Source organism: Corythoichthys intestinalis, chromosome 7, assembly GCF_030265065.1.
Source record: "Corythoichthys intestinalis isolate RoL2023-P3 chromosome 7, ASM3026506v1, whole genome shotgun sequence".
Lineage (NCBI taxonomy): Eukaryota > Metazoa > Chordata > Actinopteri > Syngnathiformes > Syngnathidae > Corythoichthys > Corythoichthys intestinalis.
This window is the reverse complement of record NC_080401.1, coordinates 29,734,898-29,758,918: the sequence shown is the minus strand read 5'-3', so window position 1 is coordinate 29,758,918 and position 24,021 is coordinate 29,734,898. Positions and strand designations below refer to the sequence as shown.

Genomic DNA, 24,021 nt, shown 5'->3' with positions numbered 1-24,021 from the left:
GTAGTATTCATTTATATTGTATATTTTATGTTGTATAACTTTAGTTCCTATGTGAATATTAGTTCTTACTTGTTTTGTTGTGGTAGGAGGGTTTTGTATTGAACACAGGGCCTTGTTGGCTATTATTATAGCAGAGAAGACAGCAGTAAATCAACAAAGACAAGTCAACTGTGCCCCGATCTACAACTCAAGAGATCTGATGGACTCGAAAAGTGGGTTACGATTGCATATTAGTTTGAAAATCGACCGGATCCACCGTATTTTTACACGAGTGACTTCCGGTCTGCCCGAGCCTAGCTACCAGTAGCAGTATTGACGCAGGAGGGTCGCGTCTCACGTCAAATATTAAATTCTGCCATTCTTTTCGCGTGCGTCATGTTGAGCCGCTTCTGGGACGCGTCTAACACGCGGCCGCACTGCGACTGGTGTGCATTGGCTGATTGACTTTAACGCCCGCGTCACTGCGTTCTCGTGGCGGCCACGTTGTCACACCGTTGACGTTTCTGAGTTATATACTGTCCTACCGTGTTGGTCCTCATTATAGTAGAGAAGACGGAGTAAATATAATCTACACAAAGAAACTGTAACTGACTCACAGCCTCGAAAAGGAAGTGTTACATTACGTCAGAAACTTGTTCGGTACGCCTCCGTTCCGAACCGAGCACCACGTACCGAAACGGTTCAATACAAATACATGTACAGTTACACCCTTAGTACATACTATAAATGTGTATCTTTTTAATGGACAGTGGCAACAGCATTCAAGAGGGCTGTTAAAACAGTCTTAAAAACTGTTTTGTCCTGGTTCATTAGAAACATACACATGTTCAACTGTAAAGGATCACTAGGAATATCTTGTCTCCAAGTCTACTCTTGATAATAAGCTTACTGTATTTCACAATACATGACTCTTGATGAATGGATCACAATTTGGCCAGTGTGGGGGGCACCTGTGAATGAATTAAACATAAAAGGACCAAGTCTCCTCACGGGGTTTCTTTTTAGTCTCATCTTTCACATTTTTCCTCTTCTTTCAAGCAGAGCAAACCCTCATCTTGTCCTAACCCTGAAAAAGATAGCTGTTTTGCAGGATGGAGCGGGTTTGATGGACATCTTACCTCTGGGAGGGATTAGCCTTATTAAAAATGAAAGCATTCTAAGTGACAGGCCAATGGTGGTGGGAGGAGTGTGTTCCCAAGGATCTGAGCCGCCGCGCTCCTCTGTTCTCTCTTCCATCTATTCTTCACTTTCACCTCATTGTGCTGCGCTCATCTTCTCTCCCCTCCTGCATCGTCCCACTCTCATCATGCTGGCGGCCCACAACAGGCCAATCTGTCCGCAGCATGCCGAGAGATGTGTGCTGAAACTCTCAGAAGGGCTGCCAAGTACAGCAGGCTGGAGGGTGGGGAACAAAAGACCCTCAAAAACACATCAGAGAGCTTTTTATCTTTGTAAAATGTCTTTAATAGCTCTCCCATTGAAGAACACTGCATGCATGGAATTTCTGCAGGGTCACTGAATAAAGGCTCCAGGCAATTAATGTGAGTCAGCTCTCTCTGTTTATATGAGCTGAGTGAGTAATGTGCTTTGGAGAAAATTACTTAACCTTGACCTCTAACTGTAATATATTTCACCTATAGCGGCTTTTAACACAGTGCCACTTTTAACTTTTTATGTTGTTTGGTCAGCGGTTTACATGCAAACTGTGGTTTGCATCCTAAAAATGCCAAGGTTATAGGAAACAGTGTTGTTTTAGTATTTGAGGGACACTCCAGTGGAAGTCAACATTAATAATTTGACTAGTTTAAAGGAAAGAGTGTTGTCAACCCCACAAAATTTGAATTAATTAAAAAACTGCAAACTATGGTTAATAAGGTGTCAAATGGAGAAAATGAGACCAGCCCGACAGGTCCGTTCCATTTGAGTGGAAGTCAACATTGATAAATTGTTTGACTGAGTCAAAGGAAAGAGTTGTTAACCTCACCAAATTTGAATTCATAAAACAATTGCAAACTATATTTTCAATCAATAAGACTGGCCTAGTGCCCTGCGATTGTCTGGCAACTAATTCAGGGGGTACCCCACCTACTGCCCATAGTTAGCTGGGACAGGCTCCGTTGTGAGAATAATCGGCATGAAAAATGAATGAATAAATGAAAAGCGGCCCATTAGAGCTGTGTTCCAATGGCAAAATTCCCCATAATGCAATGCAGTGTCAGCGTGGTGCGGTATGAATGACGTTATACAAAGAGGCCATTTCTTAAATCACGATTAATTAACGAGAATATTTAGAATATTTTCTCATTACTTATTGTGACGTGACAATAAACGCATGAGGATTATTAACAAAAAAAAAAAAAAAAAAAGCTCATGAGTATTCTATGAACGCGGTTTCATTTTGTAATGCAACCTCATGTCTCATGTTTTCTTTTGGTGAAGAATAGAGAAAATGTTGAAGGATGTTTAAAACAAAGGAACTTTGGCGCTGTAAGGCGTACTCTGAGCACTGGAGTACACTGTGGATTGGAACGCAGCTCAGGTCTGAGACACTGTAGGCGTGTCCGCTGACTGTGCTCAAATCACGCCCCTTTCAATTGCAAAATATATACTGTATATATATGTATATGTTTCCTGACTGTCTCAGGAAATTAGAATATTGTGTATTCTAATTTCCTGAGACAGTCCTGTATATATACACAGGACTGTCTCAAAAAATTAGAATATTGTGTATTCTAATTTCCTGAGACAGTCCAGTATATATACATATATGTATATATATATATACATATATGTATATATATATATATATATATATATATATATATATATATATATATATATATATATATATATATATATATATATATATATATATATATATATATATATATATATATATACACATATATATTTATATGTGTGCGTGAGATGCAGGCTACCAACATCAACACAAGGAAGCTCCTTACAATGCACGGAGGGTTTCACCCTAAATCCAGCATCCTGAGGCTCTACACAAAGTGGAAAGAGGGTGGCCGAGGACTAGTGAGCATCAGAGCCACTATCAAGGAGGAAACTACATCCCTCCAAGAGTACATCATGAAAATGGCACCCAGTAATAACCTACTCGGTGAATACCTCAGGCAACAGAAGCCCAATAAGGTGGAGGACCCTGAGGAGCTATCATGGAAGGACAAGCGCCTGCATTGTGTGTACCACCAACAAATTGAGGAGGTAGCTGACATGGGAAAAACATACCAGTGGCTGGAAAAGGCCGGACTGAAAGACAACACGGAGGCACTGATCAAGGCAGCACAAGAACAGGCCCTTAACACAAGAGCAATATAGGCCGGGGTCTATCTCACCAGACAGGACCCCAGGTGCAGGCTATGCAAAGAGGCCCCTGAGACAGTCCAGCACATCACAGCATGGTGTAAGATGCTAGCAGGCAAGGCATACATGGAACGACATAACCAGGTAGCAGGCATAGTGTACAGGAACATCTGTGCCGAGTATGGACTTGAGACCCCGGAGTCAAGGTGGGCGACACCTCCGAAGGTGGTCGAGAACAACCGAGCCAAGATCCTGTGGGACTTCCAGATCCAGACAGACAAACTGGTGATGGCCAACCAGCCTGACATAGTGGTGGTGGATAAACATCACAAGACAGCAGTAGTGATAGATGTAGCAATCCCGAGCGATAGCAACATCAGAAAAAAAGAACACGAAAAGCTGGACAAATATCAAGGGTTGAAGGAAGAGTTGGAGAAAATGTGGGGAGTGAAGGCAAGCGTGGTGCCAGTTGTGATCGGGACACTAGGGGCAGTATCCTCCACGCTGGGTGCATGACTCCAACAGATACCAGGAACAAAGTCCGACGTCTCCATTCAGAAGAGCGCAATCCTAGGGACAGCTAAGATCCTGTGCAGGACCCTCAAGCTCCCAGGCCTCTGGTAGAGGACCCGAGCTTGAAGGTTGGACCCCCTTTTGCCTTCAGAACTGCCTCAATTCTTCGTGGCATAGATTCTCTTTTAAGTGTTAAAATTTCGACATGCCCGACAAGATTATGCAAAAACAAAGCATGACAATATTTGTTTTGCATTCCTTGGTGATTAGAATAATGTGCTAAAAGGTTCTTCTCCAAGAAAGGTGTACATTTTCTTCATTGCTTTTCTGACTGGAAGACCCTTGTGACCACTTGCTTCCATTCATAGACTATTCAATATTTACAGAATAATTTCTCAGCTTCAACTCATCCATGCTAATCATCTGATGTGAACACCGCAAAGAGTGCAGCAAGTAGCATGTCATGCAGAGTCTTTAAATGTATATCCATGATGACAAATCCACACGTGAAGTGTGTGACGACAACTAAAATTAATAATAGAGTGCATTTTCATGGAATGATAGCAGATTTGTGCACCGATCAAACTCAACAGCAGTTGTGATTATTTTTTTAGACTGAGAGTGAAACCCATCATTAGAGCCATTATTTTGCAGTGCTAGAATAATGCATATGCAGCTATTTCAGGCGTCATTGTGGTCTATGAGAACTGGAACTGTTTTGAGAACATATTTGATATCCCATTTTCCATCTTTTAGGTCATATCCAAAACTTGCTTAGAGAATGTTCTTTTTCTCAAATTACAATAAAGAATGTACAGTAAGCTACTGCATGGTTTCAGTTTAATCCTTAAACTGGGGGCTATCTATACCGTATGTAGCTGTTGGTTTTTTGCAACTACTGCCCAGTCCCAAAATACGTAAGTTAGGTTAAATAAAAATTGCAGATGTGTGACTCAATTCATCTCGCATCTCGGAAGACGCACTTTAACACTGAATCCTTGTTTACTCATTTTCCATGTTAGCAGTGGGAACATGTCCAACTCAAGTCCACTGAGACAAGTTCAGTAATATATAATCATTTTTGTTACGGCCTCGTAGGCTCATTAAAAGACCGCAACATATGAACAGCCAAGAAAAGCGTGCTGGTCCAGTGGAGTTGGGTAGCTGCGGGGAAGGATGAAATGAAAGTAATTTGCACTACTATCAATTATGTGCAATGTGCCTCGTTAAAGGAAGAATAGAAAAATGCATCAATATCTATCCGCGGAACTAAAGTTACACGCAGACTACAACTGTCCGCGTATATGTTTAGCAGTGTTGTTAATGTTACTTTAAAAAAGTAATTAATTACAGTTACAAATTACTTCTCCCAAAAAGTAATTGCATTAGTAACTCAGTTACCTGAATGTAAAAGTAATTAGTTACTTGACAAAGTAACTGGTGATAATTTTCATGTTTTTTTTTTCTAAAAAAAAAAAAAAAGAAAAACACCTGGTCACACAATCTGTTTAAAAGTTTAAAGGGTTTTTGGGACAACAGGGGTATTGCGGATATTGCGATAACTAGATAATAATAATAATAATAACTATATACTAACCTTTGCTGTGTGTGGAAGTCATTTAATGTTGTGAATCAATCGTTAAAGTTGTTAAAATTACTCCTGTTATTGCATTAATTCCCTTCCGTCTACTTTCGACATGTGTTTTAAAACTGTCTCATCATTTAAAGATAGATTTAAGTCAAGTTTTGCCGATTTAGGAGCATTTTAGATAAAAAGTGACTTAGGTTCGCCAGGAAGGTTCTCTACAACAGAGCCTTCATGAGAAGTCTACTGCTTTAAGATGGCCGCTGTTTACTAACGCATCTAGTTCTTTATTATACATGTTGCTAATGCAGCCGTGTCTGTCATTTGCATCTAGTTCTGTATATATGTGATATCTACCGAAGCATCATGTGGGCGTAGTTTGTAGGCTATCGCCTACAGTCAGGTATTATTGGAGCCACCTAGCATAGTAGCATCGTGTTTGCAACGGCGTCACACTCCCTTGCCTCCTCCCCACTCCTGCTCTGCTCTTTCGTCTCTGTGAGTCAGTCTTTTTCCAGACTTTTTCACGGCAGTCAAGCAACATCGTAACGCATAGTAACGCACGCCTTTTCCGCCTCCGTAATGGTAACGGCGATGCCAAGATGAGAAAAGCAATTTATTAGATTACTCACTACTGAAGAAAATAACACCGTTAGTAACGCCCTTATATTATTAACAACATTAGTGTTCAGGCTAAAACTCACGGCTATGCTATGCACACATAACGTGATATGAACTCTGAAGATTGAGAAAGCCTGCGAAATAAATGTATTGCTTTTATTGTATCAGTTCCACATATGTCAGTTGAATTAATTAATCAATGTGTGAAAGACTTCTCAAAATAATCTTTTATGCTTTCGCTTCAAGTGGATAAATATACAAAATGTAGTGAATATAGAGCGTATTGTATATTTATACACATTGCACAGAATAAGCCAGTACGCAACTCACTGACCTTTTCTAGTCTGTGAATGGCATAGACTTGCGTATCACATAGCTTACACTACTGATATGAAGAACAAAAATGACATTTCGATCGGTTCCACTTTTTCTCATCTCATCACTCAGCTTATGTGCCATATAAAAGATTCTCTCTCTTTCTGGAACCTTACTGTAAAGAAGCATGTGGGGGTGAAAATTCCAAAGGCCATGTGTTTTTGCAGTTGACTTGCAACCATGATATAAACTCAAAGGTCATAAGAGATTAAGGGAACAGAGAAGAGAGAGAAAGGGGAGAAGATCTGGTTTCACTTGCAGGTGGCTTTCAAGGCTGTTCACCAAAAGACCATATCTTCACTCTTTCCCAAATTAGAAACAAACTAAGATTAGCTCTAGTTCGCTTTGACTGGCAACTGGTATCAAATGCAGACCCTGACTAAACAGGACTGTTATTGTCTAACTCCCCTTCAGATGGAAAGTTGCTTTCAGTGAGACTGAAGAAGCAATTTCACGAGTATTGATTTAATTTTTTTCACTAAATAAGGTCTGCAGAAAGCATTAACTCTGTATTTGTTTAGCTTTTGTTTAGCTTTATCTTGTGATTACTGAGAACAACCATTCCAAAAGAAGGACTGAGTGCTAAAAAAAAATGTTTAATTTCTGTCAGAAATTTTCCAGGACCAGCATCACAAATTTCAAGTTTCGGGTTTTCCCTTTCTGTGCTGGCTGGATTACTGACCATCAAGTCTTGAAAGAGCTTCTGATGCATTTGCTTCATTCAGTTTGTGAGAAGAGGTGAGATGTAGTAAGACAACTCATACCTGCTTACTAAGAAAACTTGGCACAATGTGAGTTTTCTTTCCCAGTCCAAGGGGCTCAAAATTACCATCAGATGACATCAACATAGTCGAGAGGATGGAGCTACAAAAGATTGCATGACGGTGTGGCAGAACGAGCTAGGAAAATGGATTAGTCTCCAGGGGGTTACTTTATAAGAGAATAAAGTGACCCTGGGCAAGACACTAAAGGGCCGTTGACGCTCTGACAGTGATGGTGAAACTGGAGAGCAAAGATGCAAACTTTCTATTGTGGGCTCCAAAGTCGAACGATTCAATTACAAAGTTAGGTATAAAGGGGCACAGCAATGATGACCGTAACTTCTCATTGTTTCCAGATAAAAATTCATTTTTCTAGTTGTGTTGACAAGTACAACTAAAGCCAATATAGCCTGCTGAAAATAGTCACGCTGCTTAAAAATCATAGCTGGAAATCCCGCCTTTTCCGTGGCAAACAACCCATACCTTTTATACAATTACGAATCAGACTGTTTTTTTAATGCCCTGACGCCTGCAATTGATGTTGGTTTTTGGCCTTGATGTTTATACTACTACGTGCAGAGATTTTTACTGATTCTTTGAATAGAAATATATTATGGACTGCAGTTTATAAAATCTCCAAGTCCTTGCTATTGAGTATTAAGACAGAAAACTATACCGTTGATTCCAACGTGGTGAACCTGACCCCAATGTTGCATGTGAACAGCTGTGTCTTTTGAGGATTCTCCCTGTATACCCTATTAGATAAGCACTTGTTTTCAATTAAGATGTAGAATTTTCTAAAATATGTAAAAAAAAAAAAAAAAAAAAAAAAAAAAAAACATTAAAAAAACGACAATTTCTGTTGTTGTTTTTAGATATTCTGTCAGAATGCAATAAATTCTGCTGAACCTTTGATTTCCAATTTACAGTGGTATGAAAAAGTATCTGAATCTTTAGGAATTTCTCACATTTCTGCATAAAATCACCATTAAAAGTGATCTGATCTTTGTCAAAATCACACAGATGTAAAAACAGCGGTTGCTCTAACTAAAACCACCAAAACATTTGCAGGTTTTCATATTGTAATGAGGATAGCATGCAAGCAATGACAGAAGGGGGAAAATAAGTAAGTGAACCCTCTGCCTAAGGAGACTTAAAGAGCAATTGAAACCAAATTTTACCAAACAATTTAAGTCAGGTGTGTGCCCAATCACTAATGAGTCGTCTAAAGGTGTCCTGCCCACTATAAGACACACACCTGGTAAGAATTGTCTTGATGAGAAGCATTGTCTGAAGTGTATCATCGCTCGGTCAAAAGAGCTGTCTGAAGACCTGCGATCAAAGATTGTTGATTTGTATAAAGCTGGGAAAGAATACAAAACCATCTCTAAATGTCTGGATGTTCATCAATCGACAATTAGAGAAGATATCTACAAATGAAGATTGTTTGGCACTGTTGCTTCTCTCCCAAGGGGTTGCCATCCACCAAAGATGACGCAAAGAGTTCAGCGCAGAATACTCAGAGAGGTGAAAAAGAACCCTAAAGACTTGCAGAAATCACTGGCACAGTCCAATATCTCTGCACACATCAACTATACTAGTATGTAAAACTATGGCCAAGAATGTTGTTCATGGGAGGACTTCATGGAGGAAGCCACTGCTGTCTAAAAGAACATTGTTGCTCGTTTAATGTTCGCAAAAAGGCACTTGGATACTCCACAGAAGTTTTGGCAAACTATTTTGTGGACTGTTGAAACCAAAGTTAATTTTTTAGGAGTAAAACACAACACCATGTGTGGAGAAAAAATGGAACAGCTCACCAACATCAACAACTCATTCCCACCGTGAAGCATGGTGGAGGGAGCATCATGGTTTAGGGCTGTTTTTCTGCCTCAGGGCCTGGACAACCTGCATTCATTAATGGAAGAATGAATTCAAAGGTTTATCAGGATGTTTGAGAGGAAGACCTGAGGCCATCTGTCAGACAGTTGAAGCTAAAAAGAGGATGGATACTGCAACAAAACAATGATCCATAACACAGAAGTAAATCAACTTCAGAATGGTTTCAGAAGAACAAAATACATGTTCTGGAGTGGTCAAGTCAAAGTCCAGACTTGAACCCCATTGAGATGCTGTGGCATGACCTAAAGACCTAAATTCATGCCAGACATCCCAGGAATCTGACTGAACTACAGCAGTTTTGTAGAGAAGAATGGGCCAAGATTAGTACTGATGGATGTGCCAGACTGATCTGCAGCTACAGGAAGCGTCTGGTTGAAGTTATGGCTGCTAAAGGAGGGGTCACAAAATATTAAATGTGATGGTTCACTTACTTATGTTTCCTCCTTCTGTCATTGTTTGCATACTATCCTCATTAAAATATGAAAACCTATAAATGTTTGGGTAGTTTTAGTTAAAGAAGATACTGTTTTTTTTCATCTGTGTGATTTTGACAAAGATCAGATCACATTTGATGGTGATTTTATGAAGAAATGGTTCAGATGGTTAGTCATACCAGTGTATAACCCACTGAAGAGAATTAGGGACATTGAAAAGTGGCCAAGATTCTGACTTTAAAGTCAGAATTTTGACTTTATTAAGGAAGAAAGTCTGACTTTATTCTGAATATCAAATCAATCAAATCTTGCCCTCCTTTTTCTTTTTCTTCAATGGCCCTAATCCTCTTCCGTAATAACCACCTTAGGCATGGTGGAAAAGAATGACTTCACCAAAAAAAAAAAAAAAACTTCACGATGACGTAACAGGTTGAAGGGATACTTTATATTCCACTATGATTACGCTTGTCCATGTTTAACATTTTCTAAGATGTCAAATAATTGGTGCCGGAGCTGTAAAAATGACAGTTTAGCAGTGGATGTTATAAAATATTTTGTGTGAGTGCAACCTGCCCAATAAAATGTTTAATTGATGGCTGTTCCAGGCAGTCACAAAAAAAAAAAGAAAAGAAAAACATTACGGTGATGAAAAGACATGGACGTTTGAACTTGTCATGTTGACAGCCATGAAAAAATCAAATCACCTCACTTGATGAACGAATAAAGACATCTGACGTCTATAATTTAGCAATTGTGCTAAATTTCGGTGATATAGTTTTTTTTTTTTTAATTTTTAAATTATTATTATTAATGTTGCAAGTCTACATTTGGTGCTGAAGTGCAGTCTTCCATAAGTGAATGATACAGGATGTTTTTTCATACAGCTGCATCCTGGGAATGTCCCTGAAGCCATAAAACAATTTTGGGAGATTCCCAGAAGTTGTCAAGGGCAATTTCATGATTAGTTGCACACAAGGCTGTATTTAATGCTATATTCTTGAAATAAGGGGGTGATAGGAACAAATGTGGATAAAGTCTTTACTTTTTTCTTTCTTTTTTCTTTTCTTTTTAAAGTTACCGTAACTTTCGGACTATAAGGTGCACTTGACTATAAGCCTCCACCCACCAAATTTGACACAAAAACAGCATTTGTTCACAAATAAGCCGTACTGGACTATAAGCTGCAGCTGTCCTCACTGTATAATGGGATATTTACACCAAAAGACATTAAGCGGAAACACTTTATTTGACAGCGGCATCATAAGACTGTCATAAGACCAAATGAACCACCATGAAGCTTTGGACCAAATTGCTTCAAACCTTCATTGCTTCAAGAAGCTTTATTTGCCCATCACTGCTCCCTTGCGGGAGAAATTCAACTTCCGCTGCCACCTGATGTCAACACTGTTGTCGTCCTGCATGCCTCCTAGTATGCATTGCAGCGCTACAGATGCAAATAATCAAAATTCATTATTATTTCTTCAGTTACTCTTCCAGTTGTTTCATTAACCGCTACCTCTGGTATTCTGTAACTATTTATTTGACAGTGGTGCCATAAAACTGTCATAAGACCATCATAATTATGATATGACACTGCCATGAGCATTAATGAATCCTTATGACAGATGTCCTTTTGTGTCATCCGGCAAATTATCTCACTTTTGAATAGATGTAAAAGATCCGAGCTGGACATAAATGGAGTTAGTGACATTATTTGCCAGATGATACTTAATGACATGTGTCACAAGCAAAGGCTTAGGTTTGCATAGGGACGGTAGGGATATAACACGACCAACTTTTCATGACGCTCAAATTGTCCCCACCATCTTTTAAGTAACCATTTATGAATGATATCATGATTATAATCGATGAAAATTATTAATGATAATAATTTATAATGTCTTCCCATGTGTTTTAAGAATAGAATTGACCCTTCCATTATTAAGTGAATTACTGTATTTACATTATGTTCAGACCTACATTTACCCCTTTTCACTTGCTGAATGTGCCGGTCCATTTTCCCCCCTCAAACGCACATTTGATTGGGTGATGACTAGAACAGACAAACACTCAGACAACCCCGACAGAAAGACATGTCAACATGCCTCCTCCTACAGCCCCTTCAAAGACGTAGATTAGAATTTTTTTTTCGGCCATACGCAGCAGTAGACACTGTAAGTAAACGTCAGTGTTGTGGAGGTGGGGAACACGCCAATAATTTTGCTACCGAAAGTCCGACCTGCATCACATTTAGCATAACATTAAACTGTGTGAACTTGCTAACCTGCAAAACTCGAGTAGGAAGCAGCTTAGAGATAAGTGTCCTCCTGTATTGTATGTTTTCTACCCGTTAACGTTAATCTGACATTGCATTTATTTATCAATTAAAATGTTATTTTCTCCATCATTCATTTAATAATAATTTTATTTGCAGCCTATGCAGACATTTCTTAGAAAAAAAAAAAAAAAAAAAAACACACACACAAAAACACAACCATTGTAAATGTCCTTTATATGAAGAAAGGGGGATCTCCCCGATTTTCTCCTTTGCAAAATAACAATTTTAACATTTTTCATTTTTAGGTAAATGTGGGTTATGCTGTTATAGCGTCCCTACCAATGTTGAGACCAAACCTACACCCTTGGTCACAAGCATTCATTAATACCCATGATAGTGTCATTTCACAATTACGACTGTCTTATGACGCCGCTGTCAAATTGTTACCCATCAACCCAAATAAATCAACAAATAGGCCGAACTGGACTATAAACCACGGGTTTCAAAACGAGGGGGGGAAAAGTAGCGGCTTATAGTCCGAAGATTACAGTATATAAAACAATAACAAAAGGTTAACACACATACGTACACACAGCACACAAAATAATATACTTTATTATGATCATATGTGTCTCAGGATCAACACAAAGTAATATTTTATTTCATATTGCGATACTTTTCATGTGGCATTTTCTCTCCAGAGGACAAAACGATTTGAAAATTCAGCTGTAATACACGCTATTTTGAGAATAGACCAAGATGTCAATAAAGACAGTCTTGAGTTACACTGGCTGCAATGGTATCAAATTTAGTGGCTTTTGCACTTGTTTTGTGTTGCCCAAGGAATACAATCAGGCCAGCACAAACCATTGCAATATAATATGATGCCATAATCATCATTCATTTAATGCTATATTTGTACAGGTATAATTTCTGCAAAAATGAAAAATAATGAATATCACAATGAATCAAATTTCACCCTAGATATCTACGCCCCTTAATTTACATTTCTTGCTTGGCCTAGAAATTAATACAAACAGTTAAAGTTAATAGGAATGAAATTACACAGTTAGGCAGTTAGGTTGAATGAACTTAAAGGACTAAGTATTGTATATGTATTAGTATAGGAAGTCCTCTGGAGAAAAAAAATAAACAACAAAGTCAATTCTATTGAGGAACCATTGTGACAAACAAATAAGCTTACATTACAAAATGTCTTTTTACACATAAATACTGAATACAAAGGCAGACGAGGAAGCCTTATTTTATGCCAGTAAAGCTTTTGACCATGCAACGTTCAGTACCTTAAAAAATATGTCTCAATACCAAGAATGCTGAACACAGCTCAGTTCACATGAGACAAGATCAACTACGTATATACACAACGTACATAACAAAAATAACAGCTTTATCTTACATTGTACAAATTAAGTTGTACCATTTGTCCAGCACATAAAGATGTTTACAGGTAGCCTGACGGAGAGAAAAGAAACTACTCTAAAGTTAACACTATGAGGTTAGAAGCATTTAAATACATACATACATAATGGAAATACTATGTGAGTGTGTGTGTATGTACTATATATCTAGATAGATAGATAATCTTAGACAAACACACACACCGGTACACCAAATACAATTATATTATTAAATACGTGTCCATATAGTTTAAATACTGACTACTGTAGTCGCGATTCGTCACTGGATTAATAAAAACATACATTGTCTATATTGGCAGCTAATTGTCACATTTAAAAGTGTCTCTTTCACCATTTTGCCAAAGATCTGAGAAAAGTTGAAGCATAAATGACTGATATATCCAAATATTAAGTATCTGGATAAGTGTATTCACTTATTGTTACAGATTTGGATGCTGACCTGGTTAGACCCCAAATCAATCATGGGAAATTGGACCATGGTAAATAAATAGTGAATGAATTTTATATGTTTACAAATCTTATTATAATGCGATAAGGGAAAGCATTTTGTGAAACAAGGACTGCTTGGCCATGTATGGAAACAACACTTTGTTCCAGTGAGGCAGTATCAAATGTGATATTTCAGAGATGCTAATGACAATTAATTTGTTCATTAGTCACATCTGATCAACTTCTCCTTAAATATTATTTTCGTACCAGTATTAACCAACATCTTGCCCCAAATTGGCAAGTAAAAATTTACCTTTGGATAGCAATTATAGAAAAACTGCTGTACCCATAGACTTCATAATGATATTGACGGAACACAATCCGCAGACACTGTGCCACGCCTTCAAGTACGGGGCCGTCCCACACTCCGCTTCAGTCGGTCGCAGTTATTCTCAAACAAATGCAGTGATCCAACGCTGGATTTAGGTTGTGAAAAAGTACAAAAGCTGTACCGCATACAAACGGGAAGGATTGTCTCAGGAGTGATTTGTTCGAGAATTCAAAGTACCATATTTTTCGGACTATAAGTCACAGTTTTTTTCATAGTTTGGCTGGGGGTGCGACTTATACTCAGGAGCGACCTATGTGTGAAATTATTAACACATCATGATATAATTTCACGTGTTATTTTAATGTTTTGGAGTGACACTGGTGGTTTGATAAACTTGTTAGCATGTTCTTTATGCTATAGTTATCTGAATAACTCTTAATAGCAATGGCCACGTTCGCGTTCTGCCTTTGGCAATGTGTGTTCAATTGTATTACTGACTTTTTTATATTGAAATGCATGCTTTTAGTTTGTGGCGCTTTCACACCCAAGTGGGGGCGCACTCGCACTTGTTTACGCGAAGAAGAACGCTCACATGCCAGAAGACGGACAGCTACGCAGCTTTAAGAAAGTGGGCGAGTTAGCGAGAGAGAAACACGGTTGCAAACCTACGTTCATTGTTTATGCTTGTAAAATATCTCTACAGAGGCAACGCCTGTGTGTATCATCTTTTCTGTTGATGTGTGTTCTCCACCCACGATCGGACACTTAGAGCCAGTTGTGTGATTTTTTGAACGATGTGCTAATGCTAGCAAACGCATGCTAACCGTTTGTGTCATTGCTGTAATAGCACCTAATTATCATTTATTTACGTTGATGTGAACCTGTTTGGTGTCGAGGACGAAATTGATTTAGCAAATTATACGGACGTCTAGCATTGTCATTTGGGAGTTTAGCTCACTTTATAGCCAGGACCGAGCCGTAGCGTCCTGGTGACGACATTATATTCACATTTCGTTGTTCATACATCATGTAACATCATACTGTACACTTATTTAGCATGTTGTTCTCTATTGTATTTTTATATTAAATTGCCTTTCAAGATGACATATCTGTTCTATGCGTTGGATTTTATCAAGTAAATTTCCCCTATAAATGCGACACTCCGGTGCAACTTATATATGTTTTTTTCCTCTTCGTTAGGCATTTTATGGCTGGTGCGACTTATACTCAGGTGCAACTTGTAGTCCGAAAAATACAGTAATTATTATATTTATCGTATCATGCATGCATTTTGAAACATTGTGGAAAAAATCAATGGGAGAAATTAACCACTACGGCATTGGCATAATAATTTACAATATTTACGTAAATTAATAGAAAACTGCCCGTTTTTTTGCTTTTCATCAACAATGGAGACTGTTTTACATTCACATCAATAAAGAATTCAGGGACCTAAGCATTAATTCACAATAATTTTCAACGTAAAAAGCTCATGGTGGTGATATGGCAGCGCCACAGTGGTTTAAAGACTAGCAGCACATTCGACATATTTATGTAAAATAAATGCTAACTGCCTGGTTCTTTGCTCTTTTAATAAAGAATCGAGACTGTTTTATGTCCATATCTATAAAGAATTCAGGGATTTAAGCATTTATTCACAAGAATTTTCAACGTAAAAAGCTCGTGGTGGTGATATGGCAGCGCCACAGTGGCTTAAAGACTAGCAGCACATTCGACATATTTACGTAAAATAAATGCTAACTGCCTGTTTTTTTTGCTTTTAACCAAGAATCGAGACTGTTTTACGCCCACATCTAGAAAGAATTCAGGGATTTAAGCATTTATTCACAAGAACTTTCAATGTAAAAAGCTCTTTGTGGTGATAAGGCGGCGCCACAGTGGCTTAAAGACTAGCAGCACATTCGACATATTTACGTAAAATAAATGCTTACTGTCTGGTTCTTTGGTCTTTTAACAAAGAATCGAGACTGTTTTATGTCCATATCTATAAAGAATTCAGGGATTTAAGCATTTATTCGAAAGAATTTTCAATGTAAAAAGCTCCTTGTGGTGATATGGCAGTGCCACAGTGGCTTAAAGACTAGCAGCACATTCGACACATTTACGTAAAATAAATGCTAACTGCCTGTTTTTTTATTTATTTTTTTTGCTTTTAACCAAGAATCGAGACTGTTTTACGTCCATATCTATAAAGAATTCAGGGATTTAAGCATTTATTCAAAAGAATTTTCAACGTACAAAGCTCTTTGTCTGTTTCGACTCGGTCAGCTTTGACGGAGATAGACCCCCTATTAATCAGCCCCGGGCCCTGTCAATATATATTATGAAGTTTATGCTGTACAGAATTTTAGGTATTCTAATGTCACCTTTACTAACCAATCTGTTTCTCTGCTACAGACTCCACGGCTTTAAAAAAAAAAAAAAAAAACTTAAAAAAAAAAAAAAAAATTTAATCGTATTGTATTTTGTGAAGTAATACATTAACTAATTTCCTTTTTTTTCTCTACATCAATTGTATACAGCATGATGCAATTTAAATTATATAAATTAATTTTTATATAAAATTTACTAAACTCGTACAGTGTGTGCTTTCCAAAATTGTAGTTTAAACCCATTACAGTACTTAAACTAAGAAAACAATGATGACAAATGAAATCACACCCCACTCTATAAATGTATAAGTTAAATGTAAATCTTTTGTAAAATGTCAATGTATTCTTTGTTGGAGAACGGAATGAGTCTTCTATCTTTGCTAGCTCAAACAGGCAATTAGACGATGAAGAGTCCGATACATTCTGTACAAACCCTCTTGGGAACACATTTCAGGACAGTCCGTTCACATTTTGGATGATAAATGAGGATATTGAATTTGGTTGTTTGGATTTGATTCACTGACGTTTTGACACCCCGGGTTTAGGATAGTGCACATTTAGATTCATGGCCCATATCAATTCACAAAGGTACAGTATAATATTTAAAGTTGTTCTACCAAACATGAGAAATGAGAAGTCTGGTCTACTTACTAATGCTGGCCTTGAACATGTTTCTTCAATGGGTAAAATTATGTACCAGATGAATTTTTTTCAGCACATTTTTAATATCCAATTGCCTGTTCTGGTTGGAAATAAATACTTAATGGAAGTTCTAATGCTTCTGAAATTTTTTCCTACTGTTGAAAGGTTGTGGAAGTGCTCCATGACAAATGTTGCTTTAGAAGCCTGCCAGGAAAAAAATATCTGTGGGAGCACAGAGATGTTTTAGTTTGAAACTAATACATTTAATAAACTCGATGTACGCTTCAAATTCTGCCAGGCAGCTTCGTATTCTATACTACTCTGGTGATTTACTCAGACACAGAAATACAATATTATACAGCTTATTATTTCAAACTCAGTGGAAAAGCATCCAAGTCTTCATAACAGAGAAAATATTAGGTATTTCAGGGTGGATTTTGCATGTGATGGACCACCTTCACACAATTAAGGCACCTTTTAAGCCCCTGAGGGGTCAATGGGTTCTTCTAATAAGAAGAAAAGCAAAGCCGTGAAACATGAAACTAGAGCTTTAAGGACAATATTAAGACGAAGGGCACAGTGGGCGTAAAAGAAAAATGTGAAGGAATGTCTCTGGGAAAGAAGTGCCCTGTTAAATATCATTTAATTTAAAATGATTTCATAGATTTGTCCCATTTTTATGATACCATTACAGGAACACTGTCCAACCTCAATGTCTTTTAGAGAAGCCCCCCAAGTTCCTGTGAGAGGAATCAGTATCCAACATTAAGCTTGTTCTTGTTGAGTTCTCTCTCTAGGTTCCCTATGAGAGTGTCAATACTCTCCTGAAGGTCTCTCAGGTTCACCCTGTTGCTCAGCACAGGGCTGATGTCCTGGATCTTCATGTAAGCCTGGTATGCATGCTCCCTGTGCAGTCGTGGAGGCAAGATGTGCTCGCACACACTTTCCTTGTCCTCTTGCTCTTCCTCTAAATGCTCGCAGTTGCTGGAACAATCTTTCACCTCCTCCTTTGCTTCCTCCATCACCACCCCATCATCATCATCATTACCATCTGGCTGCTCTTCCTCCTCCTTCGCCACATCCACGCTCAGAGTCCGCACCTGCTCGGCAAGACATTGTGAAGGGCTCGTGACCTCCTCCCGCGCGGTGACTTCTGCTTCCTCAGGCTTTTTTAGCCCCTCGTCAGCTTCGTCCGTATCCTCTGAGGGAACGTCGTCATAGTCAGCCTCCTCCTTGCTTTGAGGGACCAGCAGAATGTCGGAGGAGAAGTAGCTATCGCCACAGCCGCTCCAGTCGCCTGCGTAGCGGTTGCTCGGGCTGTCCAAACGGCCCAGTTTGGGTCGTAGAACACCCACCATTTCTGCCTCAGTAAAGTTCAACACCTGGGGACGCTCTTTTTTCCGCCGTAAGGGAGGGGCCGTGAATGAGTCTGAAGTTTCAGGCCAGGAGGACGGATCCTGAGAGTCACCAACTGTAGAACACGAAAAGAGAAACTAGCTTTAATACATCGCACGTGAAGGTTGAATCCATGCAAATTTGCACTCACAAGGCAATTTCATTAGGTACATTACATATATAGGCGCCGCATTCAACACGGTTGATCACAACATACTATTCAGCAGATTGGAACAGTGGGTAAGGCTTACTGACACTATTCTTCAGTGGTTCACATCCTATTTACATGATAGGGATTTCTTTGTGTCAATCGGAAACTATCAGTCAGAACGAACCAAATTCACGTGTGGAGTCCTTCAAGGGTCAATTCTTGGACCACTCTTATTTAACATCTATATGCTTCCGTTAGCTCAGATAATGGAACAGTATGACATCTCCTATCACGCCTATGTAGATGACACACAACTGTACATTTCTGTGTCCCCACATGATTATAGTCCATTAGTCTCCCTGAGTAAATGCATTCATCAAATCAATGAATGGATGTGCCAGAATTTTCTCCAGTTAAATGTGCAGAAGACAGAGGTGATCATTTCTGGGCCAAAAAAGGAAAGGTCAAAGATAAGCAGGCAACTTAGCACAATGTCACTTACAGCTACAAATCAAGTCAGAAACCTTGGCGTAATTATTGACTCAGACCTAAAATTTGATAGCCATCTAAAGTCCTTCACTAAATCCGCTTATTACCACCTAAAAAATATAACCAGAATTAAGGGGCTTCTGACTCAACAAGACATGGAAAAACTTATGCATGCATTCATTTTCAGCAGATTGGACTATTGCAACGGTATATTTACAGGTCTTGATAAAAAATCAGTCAGGAAGCTGCAGCTAGTACAGAATGCTGCAGCCAGAATCCTCACAAACACATGGAAGCTGGACCACATTGCACCGGTTTTGAAATCACTACACTGGCTTCCAGTGAGTCAAAGGATAGACTATAAAATACTACTGCTCATCTACAAAACACTTAATGGCCTTAGACCAAAATACATGCTTGACTTGTTAGATTCCTATGAGACATCTAGACCCCTAAGGTTGTCTGGAACCGGTCTTCTGCATGTTCCAAGAACAAGAACCAAGCAGGGTGAGGCAGCATTTAGTTATTATGCTCCTCACTTCTGGAACAAGTTACCTGAACGTCTGAAGTATGCTCAAACTGTTACCTCTTTTAAATCAGGGCTAAAAACGCTTTTGTTTAGCACTGCATATCCATAACTGTCTATATATTTCAATCTACTTGCTTTCTATTCCTCTTGTGCTTATCTCCATTGCTGATTTCAATTATTATTAGTAGTAGTAATTTTTGTTTTATTTTTATTTTTGTTTTATTTTTATTTATTTATTTTTATTGTATTTGTGATTAAATGCAATCTTTTGTCTTGGTTTTTACATTGTATTGATTTAAATGTGATTTTTATGATCTTCATGTGATGTAAAGCACTTTGAATTGCCTTGTGTTGAATTGTGCTATATAAATAAATTTGCCTTGCCTTGCCTACATTTAACTGAGTGGTACCAAAAATTCTATCTTTACCAGAGGTTGCGCTAGACATTTTCGTTGTCTGTCATTTTGACTGACAGGGTGATAAAAATCCGGTCATAGTCTATTTTTACCCGTCACTTAAATTTTTAAAATGATAATGATGACATATTCAATAGTATTTAGTTTTCATTCATTTTTAATTAATATTGTAACGCTTGCTTGGCGGCGAAAAATTAGACACGGAAGTCGTGGTATTTTTCTCCCTTTTTACTCTGCTCACCGCCAACAACTCCGCCCCCAAAGAAAAAGAGGCAACGATATCACCAACCCCAATCACCAACGTCACACAATGATCTTAATTGTGGTTGTCAGTCCAAAATCTTCTAAATATATATTAAATGCATCTTACCAGTTATAAAATGACTACTACATAGTCTGTGGTGATCGTTTGGTGCCCAGATTTCTTGTCGAATTACAGCAGTCCATCTCGCTCTCATCTTCGGGTCTCTCAGAATACGGTAGAACTTAAGTCTCTCCCTCTATCTTCTCTGTTACAGCAACCAACCGCCACACACGCGTTCCCCATTTTGATTATTAATATTAACGAGCAGAAAAACACGCCGTAATAGGAGGCATGTACGTAGCGGTAATGTGTAAACATGACGAGCTGACACACAATATGGCGGCTCCAGTCAGGGGGGCGGAGTTGTGACGTCATGTGACGCTGGCACACCGGGTGCACCAATAGACCCTCCCCACCGACGTCACAAAATCACGTGCTCGCTGTATGGTTCCGCCCCCTTGTCCGTCATTTTGTCTCTTTATTAGCATTGGTCTCAATTGATCGAGCAATTTAAAATGCATTCCATGGAAAACCCGGTGCTTTCGGATGCCGTAAACTCACTGGATGTGTTGCATAAAAGGCGTTATGTGGAAAAGCTTCGTTCTATGCAGTCGCCAGATCCATATTTGATGCCCAAATCGATGTTTTTCGACCCATTGTCTTCGCCCTCTCTGCCTGACATCTGCTACGCTGATATTTACAATTATCTCGTCCACACAAAATCAGCCTATTCTCACGAAAATTTGAAAAACTTTAAGAGCTTGGAGGCTTATAAATACTTCGTTGCTGGTTGGGTGAAACAGGTCCTCGTCGACGAAAATTCGGCAGGAATCTATCTTGTGCTTGGAAAGGTGAGTTACGAAATTTTCAATTCAAAATCTTTTGTTATTGCTAACATCCACTGTCAAGTCTAATGTATTTCATGTCGTTTGTCAATGGAGTTAGGGCTTTTAATGTTTATATGGTTTAGCGATAGCACTCTCACTACATACATACGTGTATGTTGTCGGCGATTAGCCTAGCAATGATCTTAATTGTGGTTGTCAGCCCAAAACCCTCTAAATATATATTAGTGCATCTTACCAGATATAAAATGACTACTACATAATCTGTGGTAATCGTTTGGAGCCCAGTTTTCTCGTCGAATTGCAGCAGCCCATCTCGCTCTCTTCTCTCCGGGTCTCTCGGAATCCGGTAGAACTTCAAGTCTCTCCGTCTTCTCCGTCTATCTTCTCTGTTATTGCAACCGACCGCCACACACGCCTTCACCATTTTGATTATTAATGTTAACGAGCAGAAAAACACGTCGTAAATAGGAGGAATGTACGTAGCCGTAACAGGTTAACACTATGTGTTGACGGACAATTGGGCGGTACCATTCAGGAGAGCGGAGTTGTGACGTCACGTGGGTAGGGTCTATAAGAACCTGGCGTTTATGTGTCAATCACGGTGCCACCGCCAGACCCCGGTGACGCTACAATATTCTGACAGAAGAGCCAACAACGTCATGCATTAAGAGAGACAATAGCTAATTAATATGCTAACTCGCCACCCTGTGGTCTGGGGTGTGAATTGCAACGTGTCAAAATGACGGACGGACTTCAGTTTTTTCCGTCACCGTTTTAAAAAACCGGTCAACGACGGAAAATATCCGGTTAACGCGACCCCTGGTCTTTACATATGTTGTTTTCGTCAACAATAACATTAATGAAAATATTTCGTTGACGAACAATTTTTTCATGACGATGACGAGCTAAAAACCTGGCTCGGGAGACTAAAAACATAACGAGACGAATGTCAGTTTTCGTCTGACGGAATAACAACTACACGAAAATGCCACATCGTTTTTGTAATATGTTCATAATCCGTAAAATTTTCATCATGTACGTCAGCTTGCATCGTGGTAGTGTTTGGGTCGTGTCACTCATGTGAGATGTCCTGCACCTCTCCTTGCTTGGAAACACGGTAAGATTTGTTTTCTTATTCTGGCTAGAGAACATGCAATGTTGCTTTAGCGTTTAAAGGAAACCTAGGACTAAAAGACTTGTAGGCTCTAATAAGCCATAATTGTTCTAAATATGTTATTAAAAACACATAAAATATTTCCATTGATTTGAAAATCTATAATATTTAGTACATGTTTTGACCTATGGAGGGTGCCATGTTTTATGGACGCTCGTGGTGATGACGTAGATTGTCACTGTCACTCGACGAATACTACCGGGTTACTGCAATTGCTTCTATGCGGCGAGACGTCCAGCACACGCGCTCATCAGTTAAAAGGGGCGAGCACTTACTTTTAGTGTTTTTATTGAGTCTTTTATTACCTTTTCATTGCCTCAAAATACTTTTTGCATGTGTTTCCCTCCCATACATTTAAGCATTATGTTTTCTCGTGGTAGCTTTAAAGCAGATTGCACATTTGCTGACAACATTAGTCACATAGCATATTTAAACCACCCTTATTTGATATTACTACTAGGGCATCTTTAGTATGTTCTGTCTGTATGCATCTAAACAAAAGCACGGAAGTACTTTGGGTATCAAAGTGGCCTCTTGTAGGACATTTCGCCGGTGTTGCACATTTTGGCAGAACACCGTTTTTTTTTTTTTTTCCTACTCTTGTCACGTCTCATCCAGTCTTTGCTGTTCATTTTACTTTTGCTGCTCGTTGTCAAATATCAACAGTGCTGTCAAGCGCATTAATGTTCCTCGTGGGTTAAGGGTTGAACAGACGACATGTTTATGCCGCTAGAGTCATACTCTGGAAGCCCGGCAGCGTAACCATGTGATGTCATCGCCCTGCGACGCCAACAACAATGGCGACCTACTAGTTAAACTAATTTTACAAATTGTATAAAAACGAAAACATCACGAGGGGTTTCAATATCAAATTATTTAACTCATAATAAAGTTCATCTTTCAAGAACTACAAGTATTTCTAGCCTTGGATCCCTTTAAAGGTCTGTGCTGAGTGATCATAAGACGCTAAATGTAATCCTCCTGTTCGCGTAGCATTCGCGTTCGGGTTAGCATTAGCTTTAGAATAGCGAGCAACTAAAGCAGAGCTACTTGGCTTTTCTGGTCAGTAAGTCTAGAGGATGTTAAATGCCCGGACATTTTTTTTTTCTTCATATAGTTCGTGGCTTCTAGTGAGGTTTAATTAAAAATATTGTACTGCTTTTTCTGCTAAGTCTGTATTATCATCAAAAAGTTGGCGTTGTCCTTGTAGACGCTTCAATATGTGCTCGTCTGTCTATGTTCATTTGAAATTGTTGGAAACCTTTATTTCTGGACTAAAACTTTGAATTTGAATTTTACAAGCGAAAATAGGAATTTGTATGAGACTTCATCTACTAAAACTAGACGAAGACAAAAACATTTCAAAATGACTAAAATATGACTAAAACTGAAAGATAATTTTGTCCAAAAGACAGACAAAAATTAAAAGGTCTGCCAAAAATAACACTGGTCTTTACAAATACAATAATGATATATTGTGGTAGGCATTTTAATTTTACTCTGCCACTTTCTTTATAGTTGTGGCTGTTAGCACACATAGCAACTGAAATCAAATTTCTTCGAACTGTAACTAACACACAGACAATATCAGAGTTGTTTATGTGGCACTTCTATGTAATTGGTCTGTTAGGCATGCAGACGTACCTAATGAAGAGACCAGCAATTATGTTTTCATGCTTTAT

General features: G+C 38.7%; 1 protein-coding gene across 1 annotated transcript in view; it reads right to left on the bottom strand.

Annotated features, from left to right (window-relative positions):
- Nucleotides 1-12,014: 12,014 nt before the first annotated feature.
- syde2 (synapse defective 1, Rho GTPase, homolog 2 (C. elegans)) overlaps nucleotides 12,015-24,021 on the bottom strand; it is an 85,204-nt gene continuing 73,197 nt past the window's right edge. Inside the window, exon 8 of the mRNA XM_057840838.1 lies at nucleotides 12,015-18,504. Coding sequence (XP_057696821.1) covers nucleotides 17,786-18,504 — 719 coding nt within the window. The 3' untranslated portion in view covers nucleotides 12,015-17,785. The remainder of the gene's footprint in view (nucleotides 18,505-24,021) is intronic.